A 19,941-nucleotide genomic window follows, 5' to 3' on the forward strand; every position below is an offset into this window, starting at 1 on the left:
TCTTTTCCTCCAAAAGAGCTGTTCTCACTACCACAGCTCTCCAATAACATTTCACAGGTGAAAAGCCAAGCTTACCCCCCTGTTTCTACACAATTAGTGACAGATGTGAACTGAAACCCAGGACATGGCACTTTGAAACCCAGGGCTCCCTGAATCACTTGGGTACTCTCAATTTTTTAGCATCAGGTGGGTTCACTTAACTAGCAGAGGGTGCCATCAGCCCAGCTGCTGACGTGGGGACAGAAATATATCCAGGCCCCTGTCCCATGCAGAGGGCTGCTCCCAGCCCACTGGAGTATCCCATGTCTTGTAGATGTGGACGAGTGCTCTTCGAGTAACGCTGGATGTGAACACACGTGCCAGAACCAGCCAGGGTCTTTCCAGTGTGGCTGCGAGATTGGGTACAAACTGGAAGAGGACCGAAGGAGCTGCAGCTGTAAGTGCTAGGCCTGTGCTCTGGGCAGTTGAGCAGTGGGCTACCAGCCCAGCCAGGGCTAGCAGGGGCTGGAGCTCATTAGCCCTGCACACCACCTTCTCCAGCTTTTTCACAGCACTTATTGCAGTGGAAATGACTCATATCACTAGTGGAAAGCTTTCCCCCGAGAGGGCCAGTCCCATTGCAGCCCTGTTATGCACTTCCAAAGAAGTGCAGGGGATTTTGGCACAGTTACACTTGCAATAGTCTGCAGTGATGACTCCACATTAACCAGAGCACCAGAAACCTTTCCCCAGACACCAGCCTCCACAGTTTTTCCTTACAAGAAATCATGGATTTATCTTTTTCGAGTGGCAGTGTCTTCATCCCACCACCAAACACACTGTTACCCAACTTACTCGCTCAGTAGGGCGGCTGACATCCCCCTCTTCATCCAGTGACCCCCGGCAGCATTGCCCAGATCCCCCAAAAGGCTTTCTGAGGTCTGGACCCAGAAGAGCATCACTCAGCACATCCCCACTCCAGCAAAACATCTGAGCCTGCTTCGGCCAGTGGCTTTTATAGGCTCTGCCTGGCTCCCAGGGTGCCAGCAATTAGCTTGATCATCTGGATTTTAAGCCTTGCCTACCTGCAAGTGAAGGAAACCTGTAGCTGTGCCTGTCAATACCCTTTCCAAAAGGAGAACCAAGCTGAAATGCATTGCCTAGTTTTGTTATGGGGAGTCTGGTTTAATTTTTCCAGAAAATAATTCACTTACCAGAAAACTCAGAGAAGCTGAGTGGCTCTGGTCAGAAAAGCAGCAGGTGATGGGTTGAGTGCGAGCCCAGTTACCTGAGAAGCCAGAGCTGTCTGTGAAGGTTAAGATCAAAGCTTCTCCCATAGATCCTGAAGTCACTTAGATGCCCGTGCCCATTCTAGCCAAAACAAACAGCAAACAGGTTGCAAAAGTTTTAGAGGTGTCAGTACAGAGGGAGAGATCAGTGGTGCAGACCAGATCAGATGCCCCAGCCCTGTGCAGATATTTCTGGTTTCCCTTTTTTACTACAGAGGTTCTGTCCTGCTATTCACCTCTTGGAGATCTTGCCTCTTTCCCACTTTGACATTCTCATCTCCGTGACTGCTTCCCCAGCTATCGAGGACCCTGTGGAAGCTCTGGATGGTCAGCGCCCCGTTATCCGCCCGATCCCTCATGTTGCAATCCTGCGAGATGAATTTACCCAGCTCTTTAACGATGACTATGAAGAGGAGGAAGAGATGGAAGCAAGAGGAGAGCACACGCTTTCAGAAAAATTCGGTGAGCATTTTGCAGCACTGGTGAATGGCATGCTTTGCTTGAAAGTCTTCAGAATCAATCACTCGTGCTGGGTTTGTTTCTGTGCGGTGAGCGTACCCACAAGGGTTGTCGAGTACCTTTTCTGTGTGCGCAGAACCTGAGTTACAACAGATGCGTTGAGCTTTGCGGCAGCCTGTGCACGGGGTGGGGTTCCTCCGCCCAAACACTCCGAGGTGCTGAGGCAGCCCTGGGGGGGCTCCTCACCCGCAGCACCTCTCCTTGCAGTCTGCCTGGAGCATACGTTCGGCCCCGACTGCAGCCTGACCTGCGACGACTGCCAGAACGGAGCCACCTGCGACGCGGAGGAGAGTGGCTGCGACTGTCCGGCGGGCTGGACCGGGCTCCTCTGCAACCAGAGTGAGTGGTGCCAGCGGGCAGCGCCCGGCCAGGCCCAGCCCGGCCCTGCTGTGGTGGCAGCGGCCGTGTGCGGGGCCGCGGCAGCCGGCTCAGCCTCGCCTTCCTCCCTCCCCGCAGCCTGCCCGGCCGGCACCTTCGGGAGGAACTGCAGCCAGGCCTGTCGCTGCCAAAACGGTGGCACCTGTGAGCCCGCCACGGGCGCCTGCCGCTGCCCGCCCGGCGTGGCCGGTGAGCTCTGTGAGGACGGTAAGCCCGCAGCCCTCCATCGCCCGCTTCCCGCGGCACAGGGGCCATCCCCGTCCTTCCCGCCGCAGCCCTCGGCGAGGTGCGAAAGGGCGGGACGGCACCTCTGTGGGGCCCTGAAATCAAACACAGAATTCTGGGGCCTCCCTTGTGTGTTTATTTTTTTCTCCCTAAAACATTTTTCTGGAAGGAAAAAGCAATAGTGAGTGGCGAGTGATGCTCCCCTGCCTGCGGAGGTGGCTCCTTGCTGTTTCTCTCAACATATTAGTAGAGCATTTGCCATAATTAGATAAATGACTATTATTACAGCCACCCCTGATGCTGTAACATCTTTGATTCTCTGGTTGTGCTTCTCTGAAGCCTTCAAATGTTTTCCCGGGAATGCCTTACGCTGCTCCCTTTGTGGCTGGTCACTGAAAGCATCCTTCAACTCTTTTGTTGACCCATCCCAGTGTGAGTGTCTCTAACACATCCCTGCTCCATCTGACTCGGTGGGTCACCTAGTCTTGTGTGGAAAAATGTCATTTTAATAAGGAGAAGATGGTAAAGGGGATTCCTCACTCACAAAACAGTGCTCCCCGTAGCGTGCCTTGTCCTTGCACTGGAAGACCTTCGCAGTCCCTGTTCATTACTCAGCCATGACCATGGGCAGCCATCTGTATGTTACTGGACAGTCGGTGGCAGACACAGAAAAGAAAGTCAAAATCTTCAGTGTTCAATGATAAATTTACAGAATGGTGGAGGTATGTTCTGCTGAAGAGAAACCGAAGCGCTAAAAAGTTGTGACAGCCATAGTTACCCAAAGGAGGTGTCAGTTGCTGTTGGTATTTGTTGCTCCCTCCCAAAGAGTTAAACTCTGAGGGACGTAAGTCTGAAAACACAGCAAGAGTGAGACAATAAGGGATTCAGACAAAATGACTTCAGACAAATGGTTAGGAGCATGTGGGAACTATTACTGAAGGAGACAGAAGCAGAATGTAAATGAATGCAAGAGATACCCCGACCTTTTCTTTCTGTAGGAATGAGGTGATTGAGGGGTACAGAGAAAAAACAGGAAGGTAAGATTAAAATAAACAATGAAGAACTGATCTGTTGTCCCAGGGTGGCATTTCCTCTGCTTAAACTGTCTCTTATCACACGGGAGGAGGCCTGTGCTGCCCAGGCAGATGCTGGCCGGGGCTTTCTGCCGACACGGTCTGTTTGCCATGTGCTTCTAATATGAGGATCTTTAGCATAACAGAGAAAGAACAATAATTTTATTCCCTTAATAGTGCAAATATCACTTTTATCAATAGGAACGGCCTCCCGGATTACTTTCTCACGTATGAAAAAATTGACTTCTGAGAGCCCTGCAGGGTAGATTTCTGGCAGGGGCAGCGTCACCGCTCCAGCGGAGGTGCCGGTGCCCTCGGGGGTCCTCGTGCGGGGCAGCGGGTGAAACGCTCGGTGACACGGGGCGAGGCCGGGCGGGCCGGCTGCTGAGGCAGCCTGTGAGCTGGTGCAGGGAGTCTGAGCGCTCCGGCCGTTACGTATCGCACAGAGACACAGCGCGTCCCTGGGCAGAAGCCTAGGGTCATTTTGGATGCTATACAGCTTTGACTTTGGTATGTTTTCCCTCTCCTCTGTTGGAAATAAAATGACAGGTTGAAATTGGCTCGCGTTCCCAGAAAATCTCTCTCTATTACTAGGGTGCCCTAAAGGATTTTTTGGGAAACAATGCAGGAAAAAGTGCAACTGTGCCAACCGGGGTCGTTGCCATCGGATTTACGGAGCCTGTCTGTGCGATCCTGGCTTATACGGACGGTACTGCCATTTAGGTATGCTTGGCCTCATCTTTTTCACGAGAGATACATTATTCCTAGATTACAGCCTTTCTAGGTCCCGTCCCTGGGAAGGGCCAGCGCTGGGTGACAGTTTCCATCCCTGGCCCTGTGCCGTTGAGCCCCGCGGGTCACTGACCGGCTCTTTCCCTCCGCATCCAGTTTGCCCAAAGTGGGCATTTGGCCCCGGCTGCTCCGAGGAGTGCCGCTGCGTGCAGCAGAACACGCAGGACTGCGACAAGAGGGATGGCTCCTGTCGATGCAAACCTGGCTACCGCGGCAAGCGCTGCGAGACGCGTGAGTTGCCAAGGAGTATTCGCGGAGCGTCTCCCTTTCTCCTCCCGCAGCCTCTTTCCCCCTGACCTGTTTTCTTGGAGAAAAGTTCGGCTCACTTTCCACCCCCCCCAAGACTGTCTCAGCTCTTGGTGCTTAGCTTAGACCAAAACTCGCTGTCAGGCTTAGTCACATTAAGTTAGGACACAGCACCTGCACAGCTGGACGTGTGAATGGGGACGGTGGAGCTCCCCCAGGCTCGCCGGGGAGGGCGCTGCTCAGTGCCCATCGCTGCAAGCTGGGGCTCTTCCAGGCTCAACTGAGTAAGGCCAGATGGGCTTTTCTTTTTAATTCTGATTGTTGACAGACTGTGACCCTGGCTATTACGGGGATGGCTGCAAGAAGAAGTGTAGCTGCTCTCCAGAAGTGTCTTGTGACCACATCACCGGAGAGTGCTGGAAAGAGTGTCCCCAAGGCTACCATGGGGAGAACTGCGACCAAGGTAAGGCGAGCCCTGCAAGGCAGCTCTAAACTGCTGTAAACTCACGATTCCTCACACATGCAAACTTTTTCTTCACAAAACAACATGAAAGGACTGCCAGAATTCCTCCTGTGCTCTCTCAGCACCCCCAGCCCACTGCAGTTGATCTAATGAGTGAAAAGTTGAAATGGCTTTAGAGGACACAAGAGCTGCCACTTGCAGGTCTTTGTAAAACGCTGCAGTTCCTGTAAAGTGGGGGAGCAGGAATTCTCGTGCATAATGAGTCTTATTCAGAAAAGGAGAACAAGGTCTCACTTTATGCTGCCACTTGGGCATCTCTGCTTTTGTGGATGAAGGTGATAGATGTCTAGTTATCTTCCCCCCCTTTGATGTCTTTTTACTTCCAGGCAATCAGTGCCCAGCAGAACAGTATCGTATTTTCTGCTCCGTTCTCTATTCCTTATTGAAACTCTATTTGATCTGCAAGTGGAAAAGAAAACTTTATATTTCATTTATATTAGGATTTAAACTTCTGCCTCTGTCTGAACCTCCTAGAGCAGTCTTCTGCTCTTCACATAAAGGGCCAGTTGACAGACCGGTGACAACTGCACAGCTTTGTGTGTGCGCTCGAGCTCTGAGGGTGCAGCTTTTCAAGATCCTGGGAGACAGTTGGGATGTCAGAGAGTAGTTGGGGTGTCAGAGAGCTCGACTTTCTTCGAACAAAGGTGTTTTGAGTGAACCTAAAGGCAGTGAGTCATTGGCACAAGGTGATGATTGCAAAACATGAACGCAGATCTTGGAAAATAATAACTTCTGCCAGCCTCAGAGCTGAGCAGCGATTGAAAAGCCAACCTCCTCCTCTTGTGAGGGTGTGTCCTTCTGAATCACGCCCCAGCTGGGCAGATCCAACAGCAAATGCAAGAAGTGGGACTCTTGAAGTCCACACCTGAAGATACACTGCAGTGTACAAGGCTTGTGCTGGTCAGCACTGGAATTTTGATTCAAGCATCCCGGGAGGTTCTGCACTAATTTACATTTAACCAAGCCCTCCACCCACACCCAACCCAGGAGTTATCATTCATAACCTCGTTAAGCTGCTGGCCCGTGATTACCTTGTGTAACACCACAACCGATAGAACGTAGCTGGTCTGTTGGTCACAGCAGAACCTGCAGATGGTCACAAAAAGGGCCAATGCAAAGGAGTGCTGGCAGAGCCGAACGGCGCTGGGAGGAGCGATGGGAGCAGTTTTGGCAGGACTTGTGCCCCCTTGCAGGGGTCCCGGCAGCCCCGGCCCCCCCCGCGGTGGGACGCTGCTGCCCCCAGAGCCCCGCGGCGCCTCGGCGGGCCGGGCGCTTTCGGTCGGGAGAGTTTTGAAAAGAATAAGAAAGGAGCTTAAGCCAGTAGGGGGGAGTCACAGGAAATAACACAAATATTTGTATAGAAATAGTAGGCTCTTGGCTGTTGTTCCGATCTGGAAATTATTAAAGGGTGAAGACAAACATCTGCCATCAATTAGCAAAGAGGAGGAATAACAAAAACTCCACTGTGTCACTTGAAATCTACGCGCTGGTGTGCTTTTCCGCCGTGATTTGTGAAGGCCGGTGTGTTTGCATCTGCCGAAGCCTTACAAACCATTGGCTTCAGCCAACAAAAGGGACTGCGGGCATCGAGCTTTTTTGGGAGACTCAAATAGGATTTAAGGATCTCTGAGTCTGAGGCCCTCAGTCTGCACGTAATTAGCTGGCTGCTAAATGGTGTCACGGGGTAGAAAGAGCAAACGGAGCTTTCTGCTAGCAGCAGAACCACCCTGGCATTCAGAGCAGAGGGAAGGAAAAGCGCTTCCTCCTCCTGCGATGGGGCTGCTCCTTCTTTATTGCTTTACACCGATGTACCTGCTGCAAACCTTGCTGCTTCTTAAAAGCCAGGCTTCCCGCTTCCAGAGGCATTCAGCCGGGACAGTAAAAAGCCGTCACAGCATCTTATAGAAGCGAAGGGATGGTGCAGGTCTGGGGGCACAGAGGGAGCAGGTGCCTCGGGTCACCATCTCGGGGCAGAGCATCTTTCCTGCGGCGGTTGCGTCGCTGTCGGCGCCCGCAGCGGTGCTGGGTACGGCGGCTGCGGCTGCTGCCACGGAGGGGCAGCGGGTTATTTTGCAGAATCATGATCACAGATTGGAGACCAGTCTGGCCTCAGCTGCTGGGCGTGGGATCGGTCGCTCTTGTGTGAAGAAACACTTGTTGAAAGGACAAGCGACAGCAGGGAGGCGGTTCTCAGACAAATCAAGGTAGCGGTGTGACATGTAGAGCTTGCAGGTGACCACAGTGGACGACGGACCCGCGAGCGCGGTTCTCCCCCACAGCACGGGAGCCCTTCGCAGCTGGGCTTCTCCTCCCAGAGCCGAGGGCTCCTGTGGCGCGCGGGGTCCGGCGGGTGATGTGCTCTGGGGAAAGGCGGTTTTCACCCCGCTCTTTTCTACGCAGAGTGCCCGGAGGGGATGTTCGGGGCGGGCTGCCGGCGGCCCTGCTCCTGCGGCGGAGCGCCCTGCGACCGGAGCACGGGGCAGTGCCTCTGCCTGCCAGGCTGGATGGGACGCGACTGCGGCCAAGGTGAGGAGGCAACAGCAGCAAATGCGCCGAGGTAGGGGTTGAGGCGTATAGCTGTTCTTTTTCTTTTGCTAAAATTAGTTTTGAAAACGTCTAGCACAATTAGAATCATCCTCATGGAAAATTAGAAAAAAAACGCAGCTTTTGATGGTAAGTCTTAAACAATAGCCTCACCTAGCTTACCTCTGTTGCTGAAGCTGAGTGGAGTACAGGGACACAAACACATACGCAATAAGAAAGGTGAAGATATTTTTAGTTCTTGCAGTCCTTAATGTGGGTGAGGAATCTTCCTTTACTGATATGCGCTTTTAATTGCCTTCACCATGTTGCCCTTTAACTGCTGAAGAACTAGAAAGTCCTAAATTAAAAACTTTTACATGATTATACAGTCTTACAGCAGCTGGAAGATATTAGTCATATAGAGATGTCCCTCTCCTAATAGTCTGACTGAGCAAAAAAACCACACAGGCACAGTGCTTGCCATACGTTTTGAACTGACTTTTTTCCAGGCCCTGGAGCAGCTTAGGAATAATTAAACAAGGATTCTTGCCCCAGTTTTATCAGTTTTTAGCCTTTTGCTTCTCCTTTGCAACTAAAAGCGGGTCTGGGAACGGTGACTAACGTGCTGTCCAGCAGTGGGACAGCAGCTGCGAAGACCCTTTGCCAGCAACACCATTTCCTAGCAGGGAGCCCTTGTAGCTCCCCACAAGTAGATGTGAATGCAAAATTGACACGAAAGTGCAGGAGTGAGGTTAGACTGGCACTGACAGACGGCTCACACGCTGTTTATAGAACAAACAAAGCAATGTCCTTGCTAGTAGCCATGTGTTGCCAAACGAAAGTCCCTGTTGTGCACGAAGCACGAGCAGGAGCGAGAAAGGGGACTCATTGCCAGGCAGCAGAAAATAGAAATTCCCCTCTTGCGCCTCGGCCGTGATCCTGAGGCCTGTGTGTCCCCTCTCTCTGCCCCTGCTCCAGCTTGCCCCGAGGGTCACTGGGGACAGGGCTGCCAGGAGATATGTCCTGAGTGTGCCAACAACGCCAGCTGCGATCCCGCCACAGGAGCCTGCCTCTGCCTGCCCGGCTACACCGGCCGCCGCTGCCAGGACGGTGAGTGCTGTTGCCATCGGGTCCCTCTGCGCCGGAGTGGCCCTCCCGCCGGAATGAGGGTTATTTAGGGTGGCCTGGAGTACTCACTCTAGTGAGCAGAGCACCCAGCTATCGTCAGAGCAGGGCTCGGCACCATGCATGCCTCCATTGCCTCACACTTCGGGGCACGGGCTGGGTTCTTCCCTTGAAGCCGCTCTAGTCCTAGAGGGAACTTTTGCATCAGCAGAAAGGGAGGTAAAACCCTGAGCCCCTCGTCCAGCCCAGAGCTGAGCACCCGCGCTCGGCCGAGGGGTGTCGGTGCTGGGGGCGGCTCTGCAGAAACAGGCTGCGGCAGCCGTTGGGTCTGTCGGGAGCGAAGCCCTCGCTGCGGCGTTACGGCAGCGCTGCAGTGAGGCCGTGTCTGCCTTGGCAGTGTGTCCGCCTGGCTGGTTTGGCCCAGACTGCCAGCAGAGCTGCAGCTGCGGGAACGATGGTCATTGCCATCCTGCGACGGGGACGTGCCGCTGCGCACCGGGCTGGACGGGGCCTCGCTGCCAGAGAGGTATTGTACCATTGTCCCTGCTGCCTTACCCTGTGACGCTGGCCTGTGCAGAGCTGCGCTGTCGCTTGCTTCATTCTCATCTTCGTGCTGTGCCTCTGCCAGAAAAATCTTTGAAATCCTTGAGGTTTCTCCGCTCTGCGCTGCCAGTGCCGCCGGGTGCCGCTTGCCTTTCTGTAGCGGGCTTGTTTGCAGAATGAATTCGCATCAAATATGTGCTGATGTAGCACCCGCTCTCACTGTCCCGCTGCATTTTCTGAGGACCAACCGCCGCGTTTGTCCTTCCACGCCAACAATGGCAACAACCCATGCCAGTGCCGGTGCTTCTGCTCGCGCCGGGCGAGCGGAGCGCGCACCGTGATGGGTCGGCTCCCTCTGTTCCAGCCTGCGACGCTGGGCGCTGGGGCCCCGACTGTGCTCACGCCTGCAACTGCAGCAACAGCGATGGGAGCTGCAGCGCCGAGACGGGGCAGTGCCTCTGCGAAGCTGGCTACACAGGCGGCCGCTGCGAGAGGAGTGAGTGCTGCCCGCGGGCTGCCCTGCTCCCCGCTCAGCCGAGCCACGAGATACAGATTTATTTTCCAGGGGAAAGGCATCGGACGGGTGGGCCGGGAGGCTTCTCCCTGCAAAGGGAGCAGGGGAAGCCACGGGTGCAGATTTCTCCAGCAGCGCTTGGTTCAGTCACAGAAATTCAGTCCCCATGACCTGTCTGTGATGTTGCCAGTCCCATCCCATCCTGAGGGTGGTTGGGTGACGGGTCCACGTCTGTAAGGGGTAGGGTAGAGCCCACTGGTTGTTATAAAAAATTCAGCCTGAGCTCCTGCCTTGGCCTAGCTTTGCGGGGATGCCAGGAAAGGACAGGATTATCAGTCTTGTTTGCTTCTGCTTGCTAGAGTGCCCAGAAGGATGGTTTGGGCTGAGCTGTCAGCACCGGTGTCAGTGTGACAATGGGGCCGCCTGTGACCACGTCAGCGGGGCCTGTACTTGCAGCCCGGGCTGGCGAGGAACCTTCTGTGAGCACGGTAAGTACCTGCGGGACCCAGCACCGCCAGCGGCAACCACGGGCCACGGGCTCCTTGCCAGAGGGGTCGGCCTCCTTGTCTGACTTTGCTATGCTGTTACGGCAAAGAGAATCCCTCAGGGTGGTGATGGGGAAAACCGCATGTCCACAAGCTGCTGAATCTCTGGTTTTAATTCTGAAGGGGAAAGGTCTAGGAAAAAAAAAAAAACCAAACGGACTAACAAAATGTAAATGAGGAGTAAAGGCAGAGCTGCCTTGGTCGCCTGCGTGTGTACACATGTTGCATGTGGGGTCTGGGAGCAGCGTCTCCGAGGGGTCCCCGGGTGCAGGGTTGGGGCTCCCCCGCCAGCCTGCTCGGTCTCTTGGTCAGAAACCGAATGTGGTTGTTCTGCTGCTGCACCGCAGCCTTGTCCTGCACCTCGGACGTCCGCAGTGGACGTGCAGCCGCTGCTCTGCTGCCCTGCCGGGGCAGAGCCGTTAGCGGGTGGCTGTCACACCGTGCAGCGGTTTATCAAAGGCAAAAGAGGCCACCAAGAGTCATCTCTTCTCCGCTGGGACATTTCCAGCCCTCTGGACAGGCATTTTGTGGGGTTTTCTCCTTTGTTTTCTGCAGCCTGTCCTGATGGATTTTATGGACTGGAGTGCCGGGAAGCCTGCAACTGCCTGAACGGTGCCCGCTGTGACCATGCCACCGGCCAGTGCCACTGTCCCCCCGGCTGGGACGGCCCCCGCTGTGGCCAGCGTGGGTGTCACTGCGGCCTCTGCGGCCAGGGATGGGGTGGGATGGGATGGGGTGGGGTGGGGTGGCATGGGATGGGATGGGATGGCATGGGGTGGGATGGGATGGCATGGGATGGGATGGGATGGCATGGGATGGCATGGGATGGGATGGCATGGGATGGGATGGCATGGGATGTCTGTTCCCCACATGTGATTTTCTCTGTGTGGAAGTTAATTCTGTGTGGCAGAGAAGTATTTGGTTTCGGAGAGCGACTGGGGGGGCTCTAGCTGAGCACAGTGTTGTTGGATGCAGTGAGGGCATGTGCATCCAGCAAAGCAGTTTCCAAATAGCTAAAACGATGTAACACAGCAGTGTCCGTGTTTGGGTGTCGGCCTCCTGTAGAATACAGCTGTTACTTCCCTGTAGCACCATAAAACCCACCTTATGCAGCCGCCCAAAGCAGCCACACGCCAGCATTGGTTCCTCTCCCGGTCAGGAGCATTTGGGATGGTTTGGAGGAGCCTGGCTGACGCAGTCCACAGCTGCTGCCCAACAGTGATGCCTGTTTGTGCTCCCCGCAGCGTGCCAGGAGAACAGCTACGGCGAGAACTGCAGCCAGACCTGCGCCTGTTTCAATAACGCGACCTGCAGCCACGTCAGCGGGCGATGTCTCTGCGCGGCCGGGTGGACGGGACCCACGTGCCAGCAAGGTAACGCACCTCGGCCAGCGTGCGTTAAAAATGCCATTTCTCAGGGCGGGTGGGAGTTTTCCATGGAGCAGCAACTACAAAAAGCTGAGACAGGGCGATAGCAAGGCCAGACTGCAAGTAAGATGGTAATTAGCTGTGTGGCGCTTCCTGATCCATTCGCAGAGAGAAGCCAAGAGGTTGCCCTCTCTGAGAGCACCAGGAATGGCACTGGCGCGCGGTTCCGTAGCAGCACGTAGAGTAAGAGCTTGATCAACCACTGCACTGAGCATTCAGACACCAAGTCAGCGATGCCTTTAGGCACAGCTCAGTGAAACCGTGCACGAGAACAATTATTCATGTGCTTAAATGGCTTTTTTTTCTCTGCCAAGCACTGGCACTATCTGGATCGAGGAGGGGCACGTTCTGCAGCGCCCAACCGAGTGTCTCTCCTGGCTACTCGGCTCACCCAGGCTTTTTTGTTTTGTGTATTTGCAGAGCGAGGAAGGCTCTAAAGAGATCAGGCACCCAGTGCCCTGTGTCATCACCGCCTCTTTCCTGAGGGGGTTAAAATACCAAATGTCTTTGTGTGGGCAGCTAAGCAGCCTCAGGGTGTCGTTGGCTTCTCTCTGCATCTCACTGCAAGCAATAAGGGCTTTGTTTTATATCAGGCCGCCCACCTATCGCTCTGGCTGGCTACCAGAGCTGTGCTGTTTGCCTCTGGAGCTCTTTTCTGACTGGGATGTTTGCCTTGGTTTTCCCGCAGCGTGCCCGGTGGGTTTCTACGGGAAGAACTGCCGCCAGCGCTGCCTCTGCCAGAACGGTGGCACGTGTGACCCGGCCACAGGGCTCTGTGCTTGCCCCGAGGGGTGGACAGGGCTGGCCTGCGAGCTGGGTGAGTAACGCCGCAGAGAAGTGGGCTCTGGCACAAGCTTGTCCCATTTTGGACTCGTTTTCCCCCAAAGGCTGGGGGGATGAGGTGCACGAGGAAGAGCTGCTGGTCCTCCCACGGGCGCGGCGGGTGTCTCACCGTGTGCCTCCCCGCAGAGTGCGCGCAGGGGCAGCACGGGGCAGACTGCCGGCAGCGCTGCGAGTGCCGTCACGGGGGGCTCTGCGACCGCCGGACGGGCCACTGCCTCTGCCAGCCCGGCTGGACGGGCCACAAGTGCGAGAGCCGTAAGTGGGGACACGGGGCGGGGCGGTCTGCGCGCTGCGTCAGCACCCGGGTGCCACACAGCGGGGTCCCGGGGTCCCGGGGATTTGTAAGCGAGGATGTAAAATCTGGATTTCAGCACTGCAGGGAGAGCTCGCGGGCGCCGCGTGCCCTGGTTTTGCCCACCGCTGTGTTTTCTGCTTTCCCCAAGGTGTTGGTGTGTGTGTGGGCACAGCAGCGGGGCCAGCGGGAGAGGGTTGGGGTCCCCCAAGGGCCCCCCCAGCATCAGTGCAAAGCCGCAGGCTCCAAGCAGGGTTGTGACACAGGGCAGCAAGTGCTCCCCCCGCCGCCCCACTACCGCTGAAAGCAAAATGCCAAGTGAAGATCTTCTGTTCCATTTATTTTAAGAGTAGCAGAAGATTATCTCCTTTCTGCTCTTTCTTCTACTCTTCCCTGTATCTGGGCTGATTCTACTGACCCTAAATGCCTGGCTTTGGTCCTGAGCCCCAGCAAATAACTTCATCTGTCATTCGGCAGGCTGCTGTGTTCACCTTATCTTTAAATGTAACACATACCCTGGCAATCCCTTTGCTATGAGGAAGTGTTGAAAAGGTTATTGGCCTTGCTAAGAGCAGCAACAGGGACCTCATCGAGTATCAGCACACCAAGAAGAGACCCGCAAGCTTCTTCCCTTTCAGGGGTCACGGCTCCTCAGCCTGGCATATTCCTTACATCACGGTGTAAAAGGCACATCTTGGTCCGGTGCCACGACTTGTCAGCAGAAGTCAGGGCATAAGGGAGCTGCCCAGTGCAGCTATTTCTGCCATCGGCCACCCAAAGTGCTCTCAGGTTTCCTGCCTGGGAATGTCTCTGTTTGCAGAGGCTGTAAACGGTGCGGCTGGTGGCCAAGACATGGCCAAAGTCGAACCCGCAGCTCACGGCGCCGGCCGAGGGCGAGCAGCCGGATTCCGCCACATCCTCAGGCACGTTGTCCCCTCCCAGCGTCGTATCACACAGCTCCAAAGCCCCGCACCTAGACCCCCCCCCGCCGGTCACGCAGCACGTTAAGCTGCCAGAGTGGGGATTGCAAAGGACGAGCGTACGGGGGTTTGGCTTCCAGGTGCCCCGTGGTTCTGGCCATCATACCCAGGGGACTTTCCTGCCTCGCCCTGCCCGCGGTTGCCTGCACTGAGCTTATGCCCAGGTTCACTTTTATAATCTCTTTGAATAGGAATGAATTAAAAACCCCACCCACGCATGCACAAATTACATGACTTTTTTTAAAACAAAAGCTCGAATCCTCCCCCTGGCTTCCCGCAGAGCTGTATTTCAAACCGCACGTATGTGCAAACATCTGCCCAGCTGTGCTCGGTGCAGCCGCGCTCTCACCGCAGCTGCGTGCACAAACTTGGCCCTCGCCTGGACAAGCAACCTGTTTGGACAGTTGTCCAGGGACTTACTGATATTTTTTTTGCATTCATTCATGAGGCAGAACTGAAAATTGGGTTCGTAGATTTTGCACCTGCAGTGGTAACTGCTGCGTAGTGCTGGTACTGCACACGCTGTGCGTGGCAGCTGCTGTAGCAACCAGGTGACAACAGAAGAAGCAGCAAAACTAAACGATTGCTGCCGTGCTTGAAAATAATACAGCTCTCATTAAGCAGTGCCAGGAGTAACACTTCCAAGAGCATGTGGCGCAGTTAAAAGACCTCCACGCCGGGTTAGGTGACCGCCAGCGGAACGCTTCAGGCTCACACACCCTGAGCAGATTCGAGCAGTGACGCTGCTGAGGCGCTCACGCCCCTGCACGCTCGGGTCGGGGCCGTGCAGTGATTTCCCGTACGTGCCGTGGGGTGAGGAGAGGGGCTGCAGTCTCCCCGCGCTGCCAGGCTGGTGCTGCCCGTCACCACCCAGCCACAGGCACGAGTGGCCGGTAGCTCCAGCCGTGCCGCTTGCCGGAGTGATGGCACCTTCACGGGCTGGCAGAGGCCAGCAGTGTTGTCACAGCACCCGCCCTGGCGTGCCAGGAATGAAAGGCACATAAAGAACGTGAAGCATGCACCTACAGAAACTGCAGTGGGGAAAAAAAAACAACCCACGTCGCCTTTTTTGTGTAACTTGTGGCCTCTCCCGTGTTTGCATCGCTGCAGCTTGTCCGCAGGGGCTGTTCGGGGCGCGCTGCGGAGAGCACTGCGACTGTGGGGACAACGTGACGTGCCACCACGTTACTGGTGCTTGCGATTGCCCCGGTGGCTGGAGGGGCCGGCGCTGTGAGAAAGGTGAGACGGATCCCTCCGGGGAAACCGAGGCTCCAAAGTCTGGGAAGGAGACAAATTGCATTTTTAATAAGAGCTACAAGTTGTGGCAAAACGTTTTGAGGAGCTGACAGCCTGCGCCCTGAGAGAGGCTTTTGGGTTGCTGCAAAAAATGCTGCCTCGCTGGCTGCTGCGGCAGGGCCCTGCCTCAGGAGCTGGCCCCTGGGCTCTGAGGCCTTTCAGGCATCGGCAGTAACGTGAAAGCCAGTCAGCACTTCCATCTCCTCGCTTGTCTTCCCGCAGCCTGCCTGCCGGGTTCCTTCGGGAAGAATTGTGCCAGCCGCTGCGCCTGTCCCCCGGGAGTGCCCTGCCATCACGTCACCGGCCGCTGCGGCTGCCCGCCGGGCTTCACGGGCTCTGGATGCGAAAAAAGTGCGAAGGAGGGAGTGATCCTCTTACAGTTCTGCTGACAGGCTCTGGGAACATGACGGGTCAAGCAATTGCTGTATAAAATACAGGGGGGGGAAAAAAAAAAAGACAAACAAGGAGAAAAAATAACCCAACAGCGAGCTGTGCCAAGGAGCAACTCGCATTTTGGCAGCTGGGTGCATGCCCGCAGAGTGTTAGCAAAGCACAGGGAGCCAAGTGGGAAATCAGAGCGACGTATTTATCCAGAGGATTAGCAATAAATCAGTATTAAAATGAGCTCCTGTGGGTATGAGCAAGTCTGGAAGAGACAGAGGCATGTGAGCACATTCCTTACCCAGAGGACAGGGGTGTATTGGCGATGTCTCTGTGTGTGGGGATGGGAGCTTGCGGGAATGTGAGGGTAGGTAGGGCCGGCGTTGCGGAAGGCATCTAATGCCTTTAAGTACTTGGTTTTCTTTTCAATCCAAGTCTTTCCTGGAGTCGAGGAACCGTTTGCGCACAGCTCCCTTTGCTTTTTGGGTGGTAGAGAACTTTCACTGTCATAAAAGGCTTCTTAAATCCTGGCTTAAAATAAAAAGGGAAAAAGAAGTCTTGCACGGAGGGGTGGGATAGCTCCAGCTCAGCGAATCTGGGTCACCTTGGTGCCCTCTCTCCTGCCAGCCTGCCTGCCAGGGACCTTCGGTGCGGGCTGTACCCAGATCTGCCAGTGTGCCGGAGCCACCCAGGAGTGCCACCCTGTCACCGGGGCGTGCGTCTGTGCCCCCGGCTTCCACGGTCCCTCCTGCCAGCTGGGTGAGTCCGTGCCCCGTTCCTCCACCGCGTCACCCACCCTCGCAGCCCACGGCTGCACTTTGTCCTAAAAACTCGGTGCCGGGAGCTCTGGCGATGCCGGGGTAGAGCCACCGGAGAAGCTCGCTGGAGCGGTGTCAAAGCACGGGAGCTCACGGGTTGTCGTCCCTGCTTTCTTGCCGTGGTTGCCTTCGGCCTCATCACTGTGGCTGAGGTCTTTTCTCATTCTGTTCTTAACCGTTGCCCAGCTCTTGCAGCTTGGGAGCTGAGTCTCTCCAGGCAAGTGGTTTCCTGCTCCCTTGCCCAAGCCTGGCCCTGTGCACAAACAAGAGGCAAAAACCAAAAACCTCACACACAAACCTCTGCGGTGGTTCTCGCTGACTAATCCGCAAGTAGGAGGTCATGTAAACGAACCTTCCTTCTCATCTGCGCTCAGGCCATTTTTTTTGCCATTTTTCCTTTTTATGGGATATTTTGCAGCAGGATCATCAGCAGAGAGGTTCTGGACAGTCCGAAGCTCCTTGGCGTTGTTGCTTGTTTGCCATGAGATACTTACCAGCGCTTTCTGGGATTTTCTTTGGCTCTGGCTTCGGCCTTGCAGCAGCAGTCACATTCCTGCACTTCAGGGGCACCTGGGCATGGCTTGCAGGAGCTTGTGTTGTTTGTGATACTTGGCTCACGCCTGGCACGGCTCGTGGGGGGGATGCCCGTGTGTGAGCTGCGTTGCTGTAGCTGGCTGACTCGTACATGCTTTGGAGCAGCTCCGTGCTGCAAAGCCCATCAGAAACCCATCGTCTGTGCCAGCCTGGCACAAACCCGCTTCCAGCAGAGCTGCCGCCTTCCTCTCCCATGGAACGGCTGCATGAATCCACGTGGTGGATTTTTCCAGGGCGTTTGGACCTTCTTGTGGCCTTTTTAGGTGCTGAGGCCTGTTTTCTGTTTTTTCCACAGAGTGCTCCCCGGGGTGGTACGGCCGTAACTGCGAAAGGCCGTGCGAGTGCAGGAATGGGGGCCTGTGTGACCCTGCCACCGGGATGTGCCACTGCCCGGCCGGCTACATCGGCGCTGACTGCGCTGTCGGTGAGTGCCCGGGGCAGCCGGAGGCTGCTGAAAACGCTTCTCTCCCTCAGCAGAAGGAAACCTAAAAGCTCCTTCCCTGCTCTGCCTGCGACCCTGCGCGCTCATGACAGGGCTGCAGGCTTCTCCTGCCCCCCCATCGCTTTGCTCGTGTGCCATTGCGGGGTCTCTCCTCGCCGCCCTTCAAAGGTTTTTCCTCCCCCCCAGGATGTCCGGCTGGTCGCTATGGCCAGGACTGTGCACAGGTGTGCTCCTGCGGGGACGGCGCTGCCTGTCACCCTGTCACCGGGGACTGCGTTTGCCCCCCAGGACGAGCTGGTCCCACCTGTGAGCAAGGTAAATATTCACCGCAGGGTCGTGCATCAGGACGAGCAGCGTTTCAGGCAGTGGGTTGGAAAAGTGGGACCTATTTCCTTGCCCTGAGTCCTCTGCCTGTGCTTGGGCACTCCTGCCCGAACCGTGCTGCGCTCCACGTGCCCACGGCCACCTCCTCTGGTCCCGCAGGCTGTGAGAAGCACCGCTACGGTCTGGGCTGCCAGCAGACCTGCTCCTGCCGCAACGGGGGGCTGTGCAACGCAGCCGACGGCTCCTGTTTGTGTGCACCTGGGTGGACAGGGAAATCCTGCGAATTAGGTAAACCTGACTTGGGTGCGTCGTCCTGTGCTGGCCCAGGAACCGTCTGGTTCATACTGGGCCCAGTCTCTGTTATCCCCCGCTGTTCCTGTTCTGCCTCACCACCCCACGGCCCAGTGAGGTGCAGGAGCGGGGCCGGGGTCGCTGAGCAGCTCTGCCGCTGCCTCTTGCCTGCAGAATGCCCGCCGGGAAGGTACGGCGCCAGCTGCCAGCTCCGCTGTGCCTGCCTGCACAACGGCACCTGCGACCCGGCCACGGGAGCCTGCCGCTGCCCCGCGGGCCGCTACGGGCCCCTGTGTGAACACAGTGAGTTGTGGCAGCTGAAACACCTTTGGCTTCGTGAGGAGGGGGGTTTCTAAAGCTCACCCAGGGAGCGGGACACAGAGGCGTGACCCTCGGAAGTCGCACACACGGCTGCGGGCACTGATGGGCTCTTCCTCTCTTAGTGGTCACAGCAAACCCTTCCTGGGTCACCGAGAAGGTAATTTCTGTTCTCTGCGTGTGACCGCTGGGTACAGAGGTGCCGTTGCGAGGCAGCTGGGCACGCAGCATCGTGTTGGGCAGCTGAGCCAATGCTTCAGAGCTGAGCTGCCACGCTCGGCAGCAAGCTGGTAGCCCTGCCCGGGGCCACTGCGCCCTCAGCGTGGGAACTTCTGGAAGAGAAAGGCTCGCTGCTTCTCTCTGGTGGGCTGGCGGAGGCTTTGCCGCAGCGGCTGCAGAGCACAACCCACCCATGCTTCAACGAGGTCTCTGCTGCCTCCATCCCAGGTTGTCCCCCGGGTTTCCATGGAGCTGGCTGCCGGGAGCCCTGCGACTGCGAGCACGGAGCAGGCTGTGAGCCAGCCACTGGCCGCTGCCAGTGTCCCGCCGGGCTCGGTGGCGAGCGCTGTCAGACAGGTACCCCGTCCTCCCCTGGCTCCCCCAGGACAGGCGGGGGGCCTGAGGCTCGCTCTCATATCATCTTGCCTCTCGCATCTCCCCTCTCAATGCAGGCTGCGCGGAGGGAACGTTTGGCGAGGGATGCCAGCAGCTCTGCGACTGCCTTGGCAATGCACCCTGCGAGCCAGCCACGGGGCGCTGCCTGTGTCCCCCCGGGAAAACCGGCCTCAAGTGTGGGACAGGTGAGTTGGGCCCCAGTGTGGAAAGGTGAGGAAGGTGACCAGGCCAGAGGGGCACTGACAGTAGGCTAGAAGCCCAGTCTTAAAATGGACGCAAACCCCCTCTTGTTGGAGCTGAATTCTCATGGAAGGGAGGCTTTCTTGTTTGTGTGTGTCCCCTCCAAGAGTTAGTGTCTCAGCAGAGGTGGTCGTCTCTCCAGCCTCTATTTGTAGTCAGGTCTGAGTGCAAGTGCTCCCCTGGCCCCCAGTGCCCTTGTATTTAGATTGCGAGAGCTGAAGGGCTGAGGATCAAACGCAGAAGAACCACCTTGTTGGCCTTGGGATGCTCTGACGTCCTGTATCACCGGAGCTCCAGAGCAGGCTGGGGCGGGGGGGGGAAGGCAAAACGCTCTCTGCCTTATCTCGCGCTCAGCCTCCACTGATTGCACGGTGGGAAACGCTGGTCTGAGCATTTCTGCTCCGGCGCAGAAGCAGGCTGAGGGCTCCTCTGTGCCCTCCCCAGACTGCCGGCCCACCAAGTACGGCCCGGACTGCAGCCTGCCCTGCCAGTGTGCCGCCGGCAGCGCCTACTGCAACGCTCGGAACGGGCAGTGCCTCTGCCTGAACGGCTACCTGGGGCCGACGTGTCGGGAAGGTAACGTGTACGCGCCGTGCCACAGCGGGGAGTGGGGGGAATCCTCATGCAAAACCAGCTGCTGCCCGGGGATGCCGTGGCACCCGAGCTCGGGCCGTGGCACACGCCCGGGGGGTGGTTTTGGTAGTGGTTGGCGTTATCAACTGAAAGCGGCTCCATAACGTAGCAGCTGCCTCTTCCCAAGGCCCTCCCTTGGTTCACCATCACCCCAGCCATGAGGGAGGTTTCGT

At 56.6% G+C, this 19,941-nt stretch overlaps 1 protein-coding gene across 1 annotated transcript in view; it reads left to right on the top strand.

The window, feature by feature from the left end:
* Positions 1–19,941, top strand: part of MEGF6 (multiple EGF like domains 6) — a gene marked incomplete at its 5' end in the record, with an annotated part of 101,856 nt that overhangs the window by 79,598 nt on the left and 2,317 nt on the right. The window contains 26 exons of the mRNA XM_074893329.1: positions 314–436; positions 1,566–1,730; positions 1,995–2,126; positions 2,244–2,372; positions 4,058–4,186; positions 4,352–4,486; positions 4,830–4,964; positions 7,425–7,550; positions 8,526–8,657; positions 9,070–9,198; positions 9,580–9,711; positions 10,089–10,217; positions 10,830–10,958; positions 11,519–11,647; positions 12,390–12,518; positions 12,671–12,799; positions 14,927–15,055; positions 15,335–15,463; positions 16,121–16,252; positions 17,201–17,329; positions 17,534–17,662; positions 17,831–17,959; positions 18,137–18,265; positions 18,728–18,856; positions 18,952–19,080; positions 19,580–19,711. Of these exons, the coding sequence (XP_074749430.1) occupies positions 314–436; positions 1,566–1,730; positions 1,995–2,126; positions 2,244–2,372; positions 4,058–4,186; positions 4,352–4,486; positions 4,830–4,964; positions 7,425–7,550; positions 8,526–8,657; positions 9,070–9,198; positions 9,580–9,711; positions 10,089–10,217; positions 10,830–10,958; positions 11,519–11,647; positions 12,390–12,518; positions 12,671–12,799; positions 14,927–15,055; positions 15,335–15,463; positions 16,121–16,252; positions 17,201–17,329; positions 17,534–17,662; positions 17,831–17,959; positions 18,137–18,265; positions 18,728–18,856; positions 18,952–19,080; positions 19,580–19,711 (3,408 nt within the window). The remainder of the gene's footprint in view (positions 1–313; positions 437–1,565; positions 1,731–1,994; positions 2,127–2,243; positions 2,373–4,057; positions 4,187–4,351; positions 4,487–4,829; positions 4,965–7,424; positions 7,551–8,525; positions 8,658–9,069; positions 9,199–9,579; positions 9,712–10,088; positions 10,218–10,829; positions 10,959–11,518; positions 11,648–12,389; positions 12,519–12,670; positions 12,800–14,926; positions 15,056–15,334; positions 15,464–16,120; positions 16,253–17,200; positions 17,330–17,533; positions 17,663–17,830; positions 17,960–18,136; positions 18,266–18,727; positions 18,857–18,951; positions 19,081–19,579; positions 19,712–19,941) is intronic.

The sequence above is a fragment of the Strix uralensis genome, chromosome 23, assembly GCF_047716275.1.
Source record: "Strix uralensis isolate ZFMK-TIS-50842 chromosome 23, bStrUra1, whole genome shotgun sequence".
NCBI classification, from domain to species: domain Eukaryota; kingdom Metazoa; phylum Chordata; class Aves; order Strigiformes; family Strigidae; genus Strix; species Strix uralensis.